Source organism: Juglans microcarpa x Juglans regia, chromosome 4S, assembly GCF_004785595.1.
Source record: "Juglans microcarpa x Juglans regia isolate MS1-56 chromosome 4S, Jm3101_v1.0, whole genome shotgun sequence".
Lineage (NCBI taxonomy): Eukaryota > Viridiplantae > Streptophyta > Magnoliopsida > Fagales > Juglandaceae > Juglans > Juglans microcarpa x Juglans regia.
This window is the reverse complement of record NC_054601.1, coordinates 25,797,301-25,816,154: the sequence shown is the minus strand read 5'-3', so window position 1 is coordinate 25,816,154 and position 18,854 is coordinate 25,797,301. Positions and strand designations below refer to the sequence as shown.

The 18,854-nt window shown below is 32.4% G+C and overlaps 1 protein-coding gene across 1 annotated transcript; it reads left to right on the top strand.

Annotated features, from left to right (window-relative positions):
* Positions 1 to 15,246: 15,246 nt before the first annotated feature.
* Positions 15,247 to 17,446, top strand: LOC121263424 (REF/SRPP-like protein At3g05500). Its single transcript, XM_041166300.1, has 3 exons — positions 15,247 to 15,474; positions 15,676 to 15,912; positions 16,769 to 17,446. The coding sequence occupies exons 1-3, from the start codon at positions 15,445 to 15,447 to the stop codon at positions 17,228 to 17,230; spliced, it is 729 nt and encodes a 242-aa protein (XP_041022234.1). The 5' UTR covers positions 15,247 to 15,444; the 3' UTR covers positions 17,231 to 17,446.
* Positions 17,447 to 18,854: the final 1,408 nt, after the last annotated feature.

Genomic DNA, 18,854 nt, shown 5'->3' with positions numbered 1-18,854 from the left:
ATTTTTTTAAAAGTCACTGTAGATATTTAGAATTTAGTTAATCTATTGTGAATATATTTTACTCTCTAATAGTTAAATATTCAATAAATTTAATTTTTAGATAATTCAACAATAGTGCTCTAAATCCGTCCGTATCCTACTTTAATTTCGAAGAAGCTTTGCGCGCCCAACAACTCTCCATTATCTGCCAACAGCACAAATTCAACCTTATATGAACCCGAGGCCAACATTCATTCTAAAACAATCTGGATCAGTGTTGAAAAAATAAAAAAAATTATAATATAGTACTTCAATGAAAATCTATTTACAAACTCTATTTTTTATAAATAATTCTATTTTGAAAGCATTCAATGTTAATTATTTTAAAAAAATGATTGATGTTTTAGTTTTATTTTTTAAGTCAGATTTCACTGCAAGTAATGTATTACACTCGATTACCAAAATCAAGTCGACATTACACTCGATTTATTAAACAATTACGATATGCTCATCCTACAATATCAATATTAAACAGCTGAAAAATAAAAAAGAGTTTTGCTAAGAATAAACGGTTTGATTCGTACCGATACTGATATGATTTTTTTTATTGAAAAGAAAAACAAAAGAACAAAAATTTTGAGAAAAAAATGTCTTCTGTCTCACAAAAATTATTTCCGTCTCAATTCGCACCATTTCATTAAACGAATAACTTATATGTCATAATCGATGGTTGGTTTGGTACACGAACTCACCTGTAAAAAGACTTTTCCAATAAATAAATATTGTCGCATATTTTTTTTCTCGTCTGCATACATGTGTAGAAAGTGCAATGTCTAAACTCCCACAATTTAGATATAACATAAATCAAAGAGATAAAAATGCTTTGTACCTTCGAGGCTTCATAATTAATAAAAAAAATTCAATCTTGTACCATCCATTAAGATTTTACCATATGAATTTTTACCACTCTACAGTCTTTTCATGAATAATACTATTTGATCATAAAAAAATTTACTGCTCAGATAACACTATGGTAATATGACATCATCATGTGATACCACATAGTTTATTAAGACTCTATTTGGATATAAAAATCTATCAACTCGTATCGTCTAATCATTATAATTTTTTTAAATTTTTTATATAAAATATAAGAAATAATTTAACTTTTTTAATATCCTTTTGATTTAAATATACTTTTATATTCTTTTTTAATAAATCACATAACACCAAATCAAAAGGACCATCCAAACATAAATTTCAAATGACCAAATAGCAATACTCTTCTTTTCATTCATCCTAAACGTTAAAATGAGACATTATCACATTAATTATGTATCTGGAAGTGCAGCACTTAGGATGAAAGATATCTAAAAATAAAAAAGAAAATGATTTCAGAGTTCAAAAGGTACAAGAGCAAAATTTAAAAAATAAAGAAAATTATTCTGTCGGAAAACATGAATGCAGCACACTTGTCATGCCATAACTAACCATACAAGGACGCATATCATATTGATATACTGTGAGCTTTTAAAAACCAAAAAAATATACAATCAATTTGCCTCTTGAGTATAAAAGTATAATAAAAATTCCAAAAATTAAGAGAAAAAAAAAAAAAAGACCGAAGAAAGGTTTCCCTTGTGAGTGGCCCATTCACAATAGATTCTTTATCATATACTTCAAACAGAATTTTTTTTTTTTTTTCATTCATTTTTGTAAACTCTTAAACATTTAAAAAAAAATCACAAAATCATTAAAAAATACTTACTAATCACTAAGTAAAATAAAAAAAATTACCTGGAGCCAATCGGGACCCAACTGTCAATGAGAGTAGCATTTTTCATACTTCAAAATATATCATCAAAACTTATTTTTTATATTTTATATACTAATTTTTACAATACACAATACATCATACATCAATTTATCTATTTTTTATTCTATATCATTTAAATATTATATTTTTTAATATTTTGTGGGTGAAAAAGTGCAAAAAGAGATAAATTATTATGGGAGAAAAAGTACAAAAAGAGAGAGAAAATAAAAAATATTATTTTAGATGAGACAAAATTCTTATATGATCTCATTTCATCTCATCTCATTTTATTTTCAAATATAATTTAAATAAAAAAATTTCCAACTAATCATTACAACTTTTTCAAATATTCAAATAAAAAATTAAAAAAAATTAATTTTTTCAAATCACCAAATAAAAATAATATTATAAAACTATATTATTACAATATTTTAACTTTATAATATTTTTTATTCAACTTTTTCTCTACCATTTTTTAAAATCCAAAAAATACTCAACTCAAACTATCTCACTATTATTCACAAACTATCTTACTACTATTTACAAAATTCTCATATCATTTCACTCTCCAAACAAGTCTTAAAATATTTATATTTATGCACAGTTCATGCCACATGTAGGGACAACACTGTAAATAACTACATGCTACATGCTACAAGTAGACAAAAAATACAAAGAAATAATTTGTACAAGTGTCAAATAGACCAGACTCATGCAAGTCCTTGTAAAAAAGTAGAATCCACCTTAAAAAAGTGTAAAAAAATATTTTTTATTAATAAGATTCACTTTTTTCTTTTTCTTTTTTTATAAAAGGCTTATATAAAATTTGTATATTTAAAATTTGAGTAATGTTACATATATTTGTGGAGTGCACAAGTACCGTACAGTCGTTTTAAAAAAGAGTGAGATTTATTATTAAAATATTATTATTTTTATGTAAATCTCATATTTATTTATTTTTTTTAAAATTATTATAGAATATTTATACACTGACAACTGTAACTAATATTTCCTTTAAAATTGACATCTATCGTTACTCTAAAATATAACATCCGTTGGACGGCATCTTGGGCTACTTTCCTTCAAATTTTACAGAGAGATGAGTTTGTCAAAACCCATTAGAATGCTCTACACTGGATGGCCCTTTGATAGAGTGGCCGACAAGTCACCTCTTCGATGGGTGGCCGTTAGTACCTTTTTGAAGTTTTAATTATTTTTTCTTATTTAATCTAATTTTGTTATTTTAATTTAAGGCTTGATTTGATTATACAGATAAAATTATTTCATCTAATTATTATAATTATTTTAAATTTTTACATAAAATATTTAATTTTTTAAATTTTAAAATAAAAATTATATTAAAAAATTATATTTTAATAATATTTTATTTAATTTTTAACTTTTATTTTATCTTATCTGTATAATAAAACGACTACTTAATTTTTATTTTTTAAGATAGATGGTAAGTCTTTGTTTCTTATCTTTTAACGTTTAATTTTTATGTTGTTTTTTTTTTAAGTTTTAGGAATCTAATTTAATTTTTTAATATTTCTGATGATGTGGCAGGTTAACTGTACATTTTTATTTTGGAAAATAATTTGTGTCGTGAGTTTGTATTAGTATTATTTTTGGAAATGCGACTCAATATCAATATGGTGCTGCTACATGCATGAGAGAGCGTGAGAGAGCGTGCTGATAGGTGCATTTTCTCTGATTTTTAGAAGAAAAAAACAGAGGAAATACACCCGGTACAATCTCTCAGTCTATTTACCATTAGGATAGGGAATGAAATTTAAAATAATATTATTTTATTACATAATTTTAATAGAAAATTTTTATTTAATAATAATTTCATCATTTTCCTTAGCATTATCTTATCAATATACACGTCTTTTTATAATTTGACTGTGACTTAAAAAAATGTAACATTTTACAAAGTTAATAGAGTCAAATCATTTCATTTTATATTATTTTATTTATTTTTTAAATCTTATTTAAATATAAATATTTTTTAAATTTAGATTTTTAATTTTTTTATCTAATAATTATATAATCATACAATTTTTCCAAATTTACAAATAAAATACAAAAAAATAATAATTCAATTTTTTTAAATATTAAAATAAAAATTATATTCTAACAATATTTGATTTTATAATATTTTAATTTAACTTATTATCTTTCATTTTTTAAAATCAAGTAAAACATTTTAACTCAAATCATTTCACTATTATTTACAAATTTTTTATTTCATATAATCTCAACATTCAAACTAGACCTAGTGATTTTTAAAAATAGATACCTAAGAGTTTGTTTGGAATTACAGTATGAGTTTTAAAAAGTATTTAAATAATTTTAAAATCTCTTTAATAGAAAAATTATATTATTTTGGTGTTAAATATTAAAACACTTTTAATCTCAAATAAGTTAAAAAATATGTTTGAAGAAAAAAATCATTTTGTTTTTCTATTAAAAAGTGTGGTGTTTTTCTGAATAATACGAAACATAATTCAAATTTTTTAAAAAAATGTTAATGAATGAAAATATTCATACAACTTTTAGATAATTATAACTTTCAAACTTTCAACAATATGATCATAATTTTTAAAAATTTAAATAATTATCATTTCTACATCAAAAAAACATTTTTTTAGTTTGTTTCCAAACATATGTAACTTGTTTGAAAGTGTTTTAAATATATAATTTTTATACAGTAAATAACTTTTTAATAACTGAATTTATTACTTAAGTTATAAGTCCTATAATTATAAATTATATTTTTCATCGTGATCTGAAACATGCATTAAGAGCATTTTAATGAATGTTGTAAAATACAATTAAATGTAAAATGGACGATGCTACTATGCTTATAATTTATACGACTCATTTTATTTCTTGGCGTGACATCAAATTGTGGTGTAATCTAAGTTATTAGAAAAATTTAAATAATAGAGGAAATTTAAGATTTTAATATTCATTTTTTTATATTTTTTAGTACCATTTTATTTTGAATATATATATATATGTTTAAGATTTTTTTAATAAGCCACGTTAATGGGATAAAAAAAAAGGTATAAATGAGGAGGCATTTTCATGTAAATTATGAAAAAAGTTAATCAAAATAGAGATCCAATTGACTGTTGTAAATTATTTTTATTTTTCAAATAACTACAGTAATACTGTCAGATATTTTAAATTATAAAATTAATTTTTTTTATAAAATAAATCTAATCCATCGTATCAAATCATTTCAATAACTTTACTTTTAATTTATCATATAAAGTAAATCATCTTTATCCGTTATCGTCATCCATCTACCTCCGTCTTATATCCAAGCTGAATGCAGCACCACGCGTTCCACTCTGCATATTCTTTTTCTTTTTCGTGACCAACTTGCTTACTCCAAAATTCTCTGTATCTCGAGATTCGGTCCAATCTCACTGGAAGCCAAGTAACATGATGGAAGGAATCTTCTGGATATGGTTGCACTTGTCATCAAGCAACTCATGTATCCTTCCTTTTTCTTTAACGGAAAAAAGTTATTACTCTTTTATTACTTATTTATTATTTATTTATATTTAATTATTTTTAATTTATTTAATAATTAAGAAAATGATCAGTAGTAAATTTATATATTTTTTTAATTTTTTTAAATCGTTAAAGATGTTAAAAAAATATTTAAAATAAAATGATAAAAAATAAAAACACTATAAATAATAGATGAGTAGTAGATTGTTAATAAGCCTATCACTATTATTTTTTAACTATTTTTGCATCTATAGCTTTTAAATTTAGAGATGAGTTAAAGTAAATTGAAATAATTTTAAATAAGTTAAATAAAATATTATTATTTTAAAATTTGAAAAAATTAAATTATTTATTATATTTTGTGTGAAAATTTAAAAAAATTATAATGATAAGATGAGATGAATTTCGAATCTAAATGGGCTGGAAAAACAAAATATTATTATTGGGGTGCTTGTTTGATTCGATCGGGTGGTGTTCATATTTCTTCAAATAGTTATCCTTAGATTTCCTTGATTAGCTGATAGATTTTTCAATGGGGGGATGTTTTGAAGTCGGATTTTCATGCCCTTGTTGCTGGAAGTGATAAAACCAAGCACACGGGTTTAGAATTGTCACAGTGACACCCCCATTTCACTTCTAAGAATTAAATGTATGCATTGCGGTATGGGAAAGCGCAGATGCACATATGGTCACGAAGATGCAGCAAAAGAACACCACTTATAATGACTGAAAATGAAAACTTCAAAGTAGACGAAACATGAGTTTCTCAGTTTTTTAAATCCTAATTTTGATTTAAAAATTTTATGTGCAGTCACTTTTGTATACTTTTTATGTATTTTACTAATATGATTGTCTGTGTCACTTTTTTTAATATAAACTAATTATTTTGATCAATCGCCTTAATAGAGTATGCAAAAAGTACATAAAAGTGACTGTATATAGTAGAAAATGATAATACTATATACAGTTATGTGGTGGGCAGTTTTCGCATACTTTTTAAAAAGAAGTGAGGGTTGTTATTAGCTATGGTCATAAAAAAATTATACAAAAGTAATTCTACAAATTGACGTGATTTCATATAATCTGTTAGATTTAATTTATAATAAAAATAATTTTATAATTTGACGAATCATATGAAACCACTTCAGCTTATAAGATTACTTTTATGTAATCTATTTGTGGTTAAAATATTTCTCTTAAAAAAATAATTTTTTTGCATGGATTTTAAATTTATCAATTCTTTCAAAATAAGTACCCAAAAAATTGAACCCTTCAAAACTGTAAATTGTGAGTGCGATGATTTTACAATTATTCGTTTGGCCAGTAGAGAACTGCTTGTTATTGAAATCGCTTGTTAACAATTTCAGTGTTTGCAACTCTGCCTTACTTTGATGTGAGTGCTACCATATATTTGTTCGAAAATGATTTATAAACAATATTTTTTACAGCATTTTATATAATTATTTTTTAAATGAGATGTATTTTTATAAAACATCTTATAAAAATAATATAATTTTATAAAAATATTTTCATTTTATAATATGATTGTGTAATATATTGTACAATGTGTTGTGTGTTCATATATGTTTAAATTCCTTGTTGTACAAAACTTTAGGATGCTCGTTGTGTTTACGTTCTATGTAATAGGATATACTAGCTTGACGTTCGACTCTTCAAGGGAGAGTTCTTCTATATAGTATCTACTGTAGCAGTGCACACAATGCACACACTACGTGAATGCTTTTGATCCGTGTTTTTTTTTTTTTTTGGTTTTTTTGGTTTTGCACCAGACGGCTTCTCCTCGTCTCTATCTCTCATCTCGGCTCTCTCTCACATCGTCTCTCTCTCTCTCCTCGACTCTCTCTCTCTCTCATCGTCTCTCTCTCTCTCTCTCTCATCGTCTCTTTCTTCTGGACTCTCTCTCTCATCTCGAGCTCTCTCACTCATCTCAGTCTCTCTTATCGTCACTCTCTCTCTCATCTTGGTCTCTCTCTCTCATCTCCGCTCTCTCTCTCTCCTTTCGATTTTCTCTCTCATCTTCGCTCTCTCTCTCATCTCGGTTCTCTCTGTCATCATCACTCTCTCTCTCATCGTCGGTCTCTCTCTCATCATCTCTCTCTAACATCTCGGTCTCTCTCTCTCATATCCCCTCTCTTAGTCTATAGTAATTTCGAATTTAAGAGATGAATGTTGTAGGGTGTTTTTCGTCATTTTACTTATGCCACATAAGGGGTGTAGCGGCTGCTCCCACTACAGTGGTTTTTCCCCATATTTTTTCATCTAGTAATTGTGAAGGTGCTTGTCGTGTTGAAGGTCCAAGTTATAGGTAGGGCTGTGCAGGTGACCCGAAAATTTGTTGGACCCGATTAAAATGGCCCGATCTGACCCGAATTTTATTGGGTTATTGCTGATCGGGTTTCCAACCCAACTAATCAACGGGTTTACATTTTGGTTTCAACCCGTCCGAATATAAAATCACAGTACTTATCTTTAGTTCTCCAACCCCTCCCAAAGTTCTCCAACAGGTCGCTGATTGCCAAGGACAAGTGATATTCAGATTTCACTCAGGCCTTCTAGAAACCAGAAAGGGTCGCTGATTGCCAAGGATTTTTCTAAAGCCATTCTACAACCATCATTCCAGTGCATTTACCCAACCAGGAGTAATGAATGAAGTATTTCTCTGGTTGGAATAAACAGAGCCACTGCAGAGTGGAGCGACAGAACCTAGCATTGGGCAGTGAGCAAAGAGACGCGGCGCGCGGTGGTGCGACGTAGAAGTCATCGGTCTAAGACCTGACTTGCAGCTGTATTTTTGTAAGAATAGCAGAAAAACAGCAAAAGAGAGCAGAGGGAAATATATGAAAAGTTGCTGCTGCATTCGATTGATTAAAAACTTTACACAGTACTGCTGCTTTATACTAAAAATAGACCAACAAACCTAACAAACTAAGGAATCTTTACAGCACAATACCAACTCTGTTCAGCTAAGAATAACAACTTCTAAAATTACAAAATGATACATTACAACTCAGCTGGAAGAAGGATCATCTAGTAATTTAACTACAGATTTATTACAAGAGGTAAGTCCATTTGATGAAGAGTGTGGCTGCATATCAGAATCATCCATGTTGCCACGAGCAGCTACGTCCATATCTAAGGCTTGGGTGTACTGATGCCATGCTGCTCTAATACCCCCCCCCCCCCCCCCACAAGATGGAGAATAGATGTTGACTATTCTCATCTTGGACAGATGTGAGTAAAGGAGATAGGATGGAAGGGATTTAGTGAAGATGTCAGCAAGCTATGATTGTGTATTAACATGAGCAGTATGAATGCTACCTTCTTGTATTTTATCTCGTATAAGATGACAATCCACTTCAATGTGTTTTGTCCTTTCATGAAAAACTGGGTTAGCTGCTATATGTAAGGCAACTTGGTTGTCACAAAATAAGTCTGCAGCTTGTGGATGAGAGATGGAAAGATCAGTAAGCAACTGTCGAAGCCAAGTTAACTCAGTACAAATAGATGCCATTGCACGATATTCTGCCTCAGCAGAGGACCTTGAGACAACTGTTTGTTTCTTGGATATCCAAGAAATAGGTGACTGACCCAAGAAAATGCAAAAACCAGTGACTGACTTGCGTGTGTCTGGGCATGAAGCCCAATCTGAATCACAGTACCCTCTAAGATGGATGGAAGAAGTGGAGGAGAGGAGTATTCCTTGGCCAGGTGCATTTTTAAGGTATCTTAATACCTTTTGGGTTGCAGCAAGATGGGATGTAGAAAGGTGGTCCATGAATTGACTTAGCACTTGGATAGGATAACTAATGTCTGGTCTGGTTAAGGTTAGGTAAAGTAAACGACCAATGAGTTGTCTATAAAATGTGGGATCAGCTAGAGGTGTCCCATAAGATTTGCTTAATTTATGGTTTTGATCCATTGGAAGCTTGAGAGGTTTAGAAGCTAATTGTCCTGATTCAGCAAGAAGATCTAAAGTATATTTCCTTTGGCAGAGATGAATACCAGTGGGGGATCGAGCAACCTCAATGCCAAGGAAATATCGTAAAGATCCAAGATCTTTAATTCTGAAGTTGGCATTCAAAAAGGTTTTGAGGTCTGAAATTGAGTCAAGTGAATTACGAGCAACTACTATGTCATCAACATAGACTAGTAGTGCTGTAAAACTTGTATAAGTGATATGAGTAAACAAACTATAGTCAGACTTCGATTGGGTGAAACCAAATTTAATCAAAGAAGTGGAGAACTTATCATACCATTGGCATGAAGCCTGTTTGAGTCCATAGAGGCTTCTGAGTAGCTTACAGACCTGTCCAGGTTGACCTTTGGTGTAGCCAGGTGGTTTTTGCATGTATATCTCTTCATTGAGTTCACCATTGAGGAAAGCATTGTTAACATCAAACTGTTGCAAGTGCCACCCTTTGATTGCAGCTAAGGCAAGTATGGTTTTGACAGTGTCAATTTTCACTACAGGTGAGAAAGTTTCATGATAGTCCACCCCTTCCTGCTGGGTGAAACCCTTAGCAACTAACCCTGCTTTCTTTCTCTCAACAGTACCATTAGAATGGTACTTGGTTTTATAAACATATTTGCATGTAATGGGAGTTTTGCCTGGGGGCAAGTCAGTAAGGATCCATGTATGGTTAAGCTCTAAATCTTCAATTTCAGTATCTATTGCCTTACACCAATCGGGATCCTTGGCAGCTTGCTTGTAAGTGAGTGGATCATGATGTGAAGAAATAGTAGCAGAAAATAAAGAAAATGTAGGTGATAAATTGGCATAAGAAAGTGAGGAAGAAATGGGGAAAGGAATACCTGAAAAAGCTGATGCCATGCTCACTGATTGAGTGGATGAGATGAAGGATGCTTGTTGGCAATGGAAGTCTTTGAGATATTGAGGAGCTCTTCTTGTTCGAGTAGATCTCTGAAGAGGAAGTGAAGAGGGAGGATCTGTGATGGATGAGGTGGGAGATTCTGGTGATGGGTTAGTGAGAATAGATGATGTTTCTAAAGGGATGGGCAAGGGAGTGATAATTGGGTGTGAAGGAGAAGAAATAGAGGAAGATGAAATTGGATGAAATGAAGTAGAAGGTAACAAGTTGGAAGATGATGGGATTTTAGATTGATGATGGAAGGGAAAAATATTTTCATTAAAGGTAACATCCCGAGAGATAAAAATAGACTTGGTTTTTAGATCAAGTAGCTTGTACCCTTTTACCCCAAAAGGATAACCAAGAAAGATGCAATGTCTACCTCGAGGGTCAAATTTTTGTCTGTGTTGAGATATTGTAGAGGCAAAACAGAGACATCCCAAAATTCTCATGTGAGAATATGTGGAGGGTTTGTTAAAGAAAAGCTAAAAAGGTGCTTTATTAGAAAGTAAGGGGCTGGGAACTCGATTAATGATGTAAGCTGCAGTGAGGATGCAGTCATTCCAGTATAAATTTGAAAGATTAGACTGGAATTTGAGAGCTCTAGCTATGTTCAAAAGATGTTGATGCTTCATTTCTACAATCCCATTTTGTTGTGGGGTTTCCACACAAGTTCGATGGTGAATGATTCTCCTTTTATTGAAGAATTCTGTCATTTGAAACTCAAGGCCATTGTCACTTCTAAGGGTTTGCACTTTGGTGTGAAATTGAGTTTCAACCAGGTTACAAAAGACTTCAATGCATAATCTGGTATTAGATTTTGCCTTTAGTAAATAGATCCAAGTACTCTTAGAGTAATCATCTACAATGGTCAAAAAATATTTTGTTCCATCATATGATGTTACTGAGTTGGGTCCCCAAATATCACAGTGAATGAGTTGAAAAATTGTGTTGCTTTTATGTGAGCTAACTGGAAATGGTAGTTTATGGTGCTTTGCAAGTGGATATATAAGACATGGATTAGTATGGGTAATAGTGGAAACATGATTCTGAATGAGAGGATCTTTGATTACATTGAGTTTAGAAATAGGTGTATGGCCCATTCTACAATGCCAGATATCAGAAATTAGATCAACATCTTTGAAAGTAGCTGAAACAGAAATATTTTTATGTAATGAAGTAGAAAAATGATCTAAGAGAGCTGTTGGGGACACTGGTTCAGCAAGCAAGTGGTAGAGACCATTCTTTATCTCACCCATGCCAATCGTGGTTCATGACAAAAGGTCCTGTATGAAACAAAATTGTGAAAGAAAAATAAAATAGCAAGAGAGTGAGTTGATCAACTGTTTGGCAGAAATCAAATTAAAATGGAAAGAGGGAACACATAAAACATTATTTAACGTTAATGTGGTGTTGATATGAACATTGCCAATGTGAGTGACAGGTGCAGTGTGATTATTTGGGAGTTTAACAACAAAGGAGACTTGAGATGTGATAGAAGAAAAAAATGAGGTGTTGCAGACCATGTGGTCTATAGCACCAGTGTCAATGATCCAAGGCAAGTGTGTGTTAGAATGATGTGTGGAAATGAAGGAGGTAAAGCAAGAAGTGATACCATTCATGGTGGAGGGATGAGTACAATCTGCCTGGACATTATTGACTGAGTGACTAGCAATGGAAACCTCTTTTGTCTGCAATAGAGATAACAGTTGCTGGTATTGGTCCTTAATGAAAGTGAAGTTGTCATCGGGTGAATCTGTGGATTCAAGTGAAGTCATATTGGCAGCAGAGATGCCATGCTGCTTAGCCTTGCCATGTAGTTTGTGCCCAGGTGGATAGCCATGTAATTTATAGCATTTGTCTGCTATGTGACCTGTCATGTGACAGTGAGTACAAATGGGGGCTTGGGCATTTCCTGCCTTGAAGCATGTATCCAGAACATGCCCTTGAATTTTACAATGGCTGCAAAAAAGTCTATCACGTTTTGGTTGCTGGGATGATTTGAAATTTGGTTTATATGGAGAATATGGTGGTTTGACAGCAAGGGTCATCGAGTCAGGTGAAGGAAGGCCAGACAACATGAGGTGTTGCATTTCTTGCTGCTGGATCATGGAGAAGATTTTATTTATGGGAGGTAAATGATCTAAAAGCATGATTTGATCACGGGTAACCAGAAATGAATCATTCAACCCCATGAGGAATTGAATGACACAATCCCTTTGGTATCTGTCAAGTAGGACAGCAAGTTTTCCACAAGTGCAATTAGGCATAGGATCATATATGATAAGTTCATCCCACAGTGTTTTAAGTTTGCCAAAATAGACACTAACAGAATCATTATCTTGTTGCAAACCTGATAAAGCCGTTTTGAGCTGAAAAATCCTGTGACCATTTTGTTGAGTGAACCTGTCTTTGAGTTCATTCCAGATTTGTGCAACATTATCCACCAAGGCGATACTGGATTTAAGAGAAGGGTTGATTGAGTTGTGAAGCCAAGACACAACTAAGTCATTGCATCGTTCCCATGCATCATAAAGAGGGTCAGTGGTCATTTTTGGTTTTAGCAAGGTTCCATTGATGAAACCAAGCTTGTTTTTGGCACGAAGAGCTCGGGTCATAGCTCTTGACCAGGTTGTATAATTCTCAGAGGTGAGAAGGTCAGGTACCAAGGGTAGTGAAGGGTTATCGCCATGGTCGAGTCTGTAGGGATTGGTAATGTTGGTGAAATCCAAAAAGAAAGATTTGTTTTGATCAGGAGCCATTTGAAAAATATCCTTACTCTCAGTGGCTCTGTGATACCATGTAAGAATAGCAGAAAAACAGCAAAAGAGAGCAAAGGGAAATAGATGAAAAGTTGCTGCTGCATTCGATTGATTAAAAACTTTACACAGTACTGCTGCTTTATACTAAAAATAGACCAACAAACCTAACAAACTAAGAAATCTTTACAGCACAATACCAGCTCTGTTCAGCTAAGAATAACAACTTCTAAAATTACAAAATGATACATTACAACTCAGCTGGAAGAAGGATCATCTAGTAATTTAACTGCAGATTTATTACAAGAGGTAAGTCCATTTGATGAATAGTGTGGCTGCATATCAGAATCATCCATGTTGCCACAAGCAGCTACGTCCATATCTGAAGGCTTGGGTGTACTGATGCCATGCTGCTCTAATAAATTTCGTGGGATGAGGAGGTGGCTAGTGTCGGCAATCACAGAGGAAGAGTGGCAATAGAGAGAGGAAAAACAGAGTGAGGAGTGTGGGCAGAAAAAAATGGAGAGAGAGGCAAGTGGAAGGAGAGAAATACGAAGAGAGTTGGGATGTTGTCTGCCATCTGGAGGAAAAAATAAAATGGAAGAGAAGAAAAAAATAATGGAGGTTACTTCAGCCATTTCGCTGACCAAGTTGAAGCTCTTCGTCTTCGTTCTCAGCAAGGATGGGTAGAGGTGCGTGTGTTTAGACTGAGTATGTTTGACGTTTGTTATGGCCTCTTGAGGAAGGGGAGATGGGAGCGGGTCACTGGGCATTGGAGAGAAGAGTGGGAAGAGGTTCTGTTGATGAGTTTTGAGAAACTCCAAACGCAGCACGTTGATGATGGTGAATGGGTTGCTGGGTTTTCATTTGTTGGGGGTATTTGTTGTCGTCGATTACTTTTTTCATGTCTATAGATCTCGTCTTTGGGAATTTTCATCTGTAGAAAATGGATACAAACAAGGTCCTTTGCAGGCTGTCGATGAAGAAGAAACAACAATATTTTTGTTTTTTAAACATGAGGTCGGGTCATATGGGTTCGACCTGATTCTATTTTGATGGGTCGGTTGGGATCAGGTTGGCGCCTTAAATAGTGGCGTTCGGGTCGGGTTGGGCACAAACCAGATGTTTCCAGCTCATGTTGCAGGCCTAGTTATTGACAGAGTAATATTAGGTACAAATTCAAATGTATAAGTTTTTTGTAAAAATATAAGTCTAAGTAGTTTTTCACAATTTTTTCATAGTGATGCCCACTTTTTTATAAAGGGTTTGCGAAAACTTGTATATTTGAAGTTTGTATATATCATTTCTCTATACGATATGCTTCATATTCAAGGGGTGAAAGTTGAACCTACTGATTAACTCAAATTCCTTGTATGAATTATCGAAAATGAATATTATTAGGAATATTCTCCTAATTTTATCTTTTTTTTTTTATAAATAATTTGAATCAATTTCAATTTTAGTTTGACTTATAAATTTGGATCAATCCCAAAACATAATTATATGATATTGTATATGAAGAGATATTGTAAATATCTAAAGATATAAATATATTATTAATAGTTAAAGGAAATATTTGAAATGAATAAAAAATATTAAAAAATATAATATTTAAATGATATATTCTCTAGAGAACAAATAGATAAATTTATGTATGTTAAATTATAAAAGTCAATATATAAAATAAAAAAATAAATTTTTATAAAAATGAATTTAATGATATATTTTAAAAGGTAGGATAAAGGAATCCCAAATGTTATACACTACATTTTCATTTTATTTTGATCATACAAAGTGGTATGTGATATATTCATCACCATTAGATGATAAAGAAGCATGTAATAAATGATCATTTAATGGTGATAAATGTGCCACATCTTACTTAGTGAGATGAAAGTGGGATGGTAGTATGATGTATAGAATTTTTTAAAAAACAGTAATTTTCCTAAGAAAAATTCTATACACCATATTATCATTCCATTTTCATTCTACTAAATATGATGTAGCACATTTATCACTATTAAATAATTATTTATTGCATGTTTCTTTATCATCTAATGATGATGAATGTGCCATATATCAATTAGTATGATTAAAATAAGATGAGAGTGTGATATATAAGATTACTTTTTTCCTAAAATAAATGCCAAAATTTATTTACTTGAATTAAATTTTAATATTTAATATCAAAGCATTTTAAAGCCGAAACGTATTCCTCAGTATCCTGATTCCTCAGTCCTCACCAAAGAACAAGGCAGAAAGGCAGAAAGGCAGAAACAACTTCACCGCGCTGTGAACGCAGGTTCGTTCGTTCCCAACGAGATTCGTGCCACTTATTGCCAGATTTCTTTCCTCTTCTTATATAAACCTCATCCCTCCTGTATCGGCCAATCGAACCTAATCATCTCTCTCTCTCTCTCTCTCTCTCTCTCTCATTCACTCGTATATTTTTTTTTTTCTTAGTTGCTCGATCATGGAAGATTTGAGATCGCAGGCTGAGATGGTACGAAAGTTCTCATTCGAACATAAGTATTCTTTTGTGTTTTTTTGCTTTAGTTTTCGAATCGTGCAATTGGGTTTCTGATTTTGTTTTCAATCAAGTTTCTATGCTTTAATTGACGAACAAGTTATGATTTTTAGATTTTACGCTAAGAGGCTGACTTGGTTTTCTTTTTTTGGTGGGGGTTGATTTTTGTGGTGGAAGAGAAAGGAGGAGGATGATGGGGAGCAGAGGCAGCTGAAGTACCTGGAGTTTGTGCAGGTGGCAACAATTCACGCCGTGATGTGCTTCTCAAACCTCTACTGTTACGCAAAGGACAAGGCGGGTCCTCTGAAGCCTGGGGTTGAGACTGTCGAGGGCACCGTCAAGAGCGTCGTTGGACCTGTCTACGACATGTTCCACGACGTTCCTATCGAGGTCCTCTTGTACGTGGACCGCAAGGTGAGTGCTCCTGCTCGTGCTTTTGATTTCAACGAATCACAATATACTCACCATAGATTTATATAAACTCGTCGGGTTTGCTATCCAGTTACTTATTATCCGGTAATTTTGAGTTTAGTAGAAAATTCAGTTCGGGATTGTAAGTTGGAAACTTTGAAATTGTTGGGATGGTTTTAGCTTTTGAGGGTGGCGTTTCTTGTGACAGATCAGTAACATCTTTTCTATTTTAGCATCTCTCTCTCTCTCTTTTCTCTCTTTTGGGTGGGTGGGGGATAAGGGGTACTTAGCATGTTTCACAAAGAGAGATCACAAACAAAATTCATAAACTGATGTGAAACGCTAGATATTCTTCACATAAAAAGAGTTTTACGATCTGATCTACTACAACAAGTCATATCAGATTGTGAACTTTATTTTGTGAGATCTCTTTGTTAACCAAACATTTAGTTTGAAAGTCTACAAGACAAGCGAGCAGTCTCTTGTTGGCTGTTCTTTTCTCCTATACTTGGCCATTTAAAAGTCCAGAGTGCTGAAATAGCCATGCTGGTCTCAGAGGCAGATGATGTACACAGTCCCAGCCCATTCTACATACTGGAATTCAATTAAGAATCCTCTCTTTTGTCCATTTTGACATCTTTCCTGCTAAATTAAGAGCTTCTTGGTATGGTGAAGAAATAACTATCATCTTTGATCTTCTTGATGTGATACTGTATTTGCATTTTCTGATTAGTTGTTAAGAGGCTTTTATTGGTAATTGGGCCCTGGAGTTTTTTTTTTTTTGCATTTACATCTTCATCTTGCATTTTCTCAAAATGAAGTTATATTATTTTAGTCTATTGATCCCTTCTTATTGCAGGTCGAGGCGTCTGTGACTGAATTGGACCGCCATGTGCCTCCAATCATCAAGCAAGCTTCTTCCCAGGCCTTCTCAGCTGCTCAAAGCGCCCCAGAGCTAGCTCGAGCTGTTGCCTCCGAAGTTAAGCGTGCTGGGGTGGTGGACACCGCTTCAGGTATTGCCAAATCTGTTTTAACCAAATACGAGCCAACTGCTAAAGATCTATACTCCAAGTATGAACCAAAAGCAGAGCAGTGCGCGGTGTTAGCTTGGCGCAAGCTCAATCAGCTGCCCCTCTTCCCCCAAGTGGCTCAAGTTGTTGTCCCAACCGCAGCTTATTGTACAGAGAAGTACAACCAAACAGTGCGTAACACTGCAGAGAAGGGTTACAGGGTTTCGTCTTACCTGCCCTTGGTCCCTACAGAAAGGATTGCCGAGGTTTTCAGGGGTGCTAGTGCTGAATCGACTGTGGCAGCCCATTGATGGTGTGGTTTTCGCTTGTTAGAGGTTTGTGATGACATGATGTTTTTTATGCGTAGTTGGACGGTGTAATTAAGGATTTTTCGATCTTTTTGTTGTCTCTTTTCGGGATTGCATGTGTTGAAGATGGTATGAGACTGCAACCCTTCGACCTTGGTTTCTTGTCGTCTACTATGTTTTTTTTCAGCTTTGAAGATATTACCTAATCATCTGATTCATTATCGCAGTCCCTTCGATCATCTTTGGTGTCGGTAGTGCACCATGAGTCTGCAGTCGCGTATTTCCACACCCCAAAACACCCCCCTAGTTTTGTTATAGACCAGTAAGTTTGCGTATCAATCTACGTATTAATATTATTTTTATATTTTAAATTCAAATTAGTATTTTTTTTAATAAAATTTACTTTTTAATTAATCATATTGAATACGTGCATATATTTTTTACGTTATTGACCAGAAAAATTGCAGAGCAACAGATTGGATTTGAAATGGTAATATTTTGCTTGTGATTCATTTTAAAATGAGAAATGATAGTTGTAGTTGTGTAAGTATCGTGTAATTATTTTAAAAAAAATAAATATATATAAAATTTATATGAAAAAATTTAATTTTTTAATAATAGATTTTATTATTTTTTAAAGAAATTGTATCACGTTTACTTACTCTACAATTATACGTACCATTATTCTTTTAAGATAAACTTTTAGTAAGTGGGTGGGTCATGTTCAGCAGGCCATCTCGAAGATGTTTGCTTCTGCTTTTTCCTCTGTAGATGGTGTGAATTAGCATTACCAACTGCTCTGTTACACCCCCATAGAATATTTTGTAGTATGAGAAATTTTATCTGCAGTTTTGAATAAAAGATTGTACACGGTTTCATTAATAAATAGGAATAAAAGGGAAAAAAATATTATTTTAAAAATAATATTATTATAATTTTAAGATTTTTTTTTACACAATTACATGAAGTTGTATATTTGGAGACTGTATATCGACTTACTCTTACGGCATACTGTCGTGAGTGATGAGAGGGGTTGGCTAGAAACAAATCTCACAAACTTTCGATATGAGTTTGTATGGAGACAATACTGACAAGAGAAACAAGATGTTGATATTGATTTTGACACTTGAGTCTTTGATGCCATTATTATCTCTAACAATATTGCCATCGATGATGATAGAGATTTTGACTTTTGTCTTGTTTTCCATTATCTCTGACAATGATGCCACAGAGATTTTGACTCGAGAATATATATGATGATTTTTGTGATGTATAAATAAGTTTGAATATTAATTTGTATATTAATATTGTTATTTTTATATTTTAAATTTAAATTATTATTATTTTTAATAAAATTTACTTTTTGACCAATCATATTGAATGAATATGCGTATTAGTGTGTAGAATCGCTTATAATTAGATTTTTTCATATATGATGGACGGTGCTAGTACGACCGATATTCAACTGAAGGAAGTATATCGATAATTAGAAATGTATTTTTTTATTTTGAAAAAATTTGATTGTAAGTAGATTTACGCACCAATATACACATTAATACTAAAGTGAAAAAAAGGTAGATTTAACAAAACGGTGTGGATTTGAAAATGAACATTTAATAAAATAATT

Bases quoted from the DNA above. Each gene is read 5' to 3' on its own strand.
- LOC121263424 (XM_041166300.1), top strand. From the start codon at position 15,445: ATGGAAGATTTGAGATCGCAGGCTGAGATG. The intron at 15,475-15,675 runs GTACGAAAGTTC...TTGTGGTGGAAG, and splicing joins TGAGATCGCAGGCTGAGATG to AGAAAGGAGGAGGATGATGG. The intron at 15,913-16,768 runs GTGAGTGCTCCT...TTCTTATTGCAG, and splicing joins TCTTGTACGTGGACCGCAAG to GTCGAGGCGTCTGTGACTGA.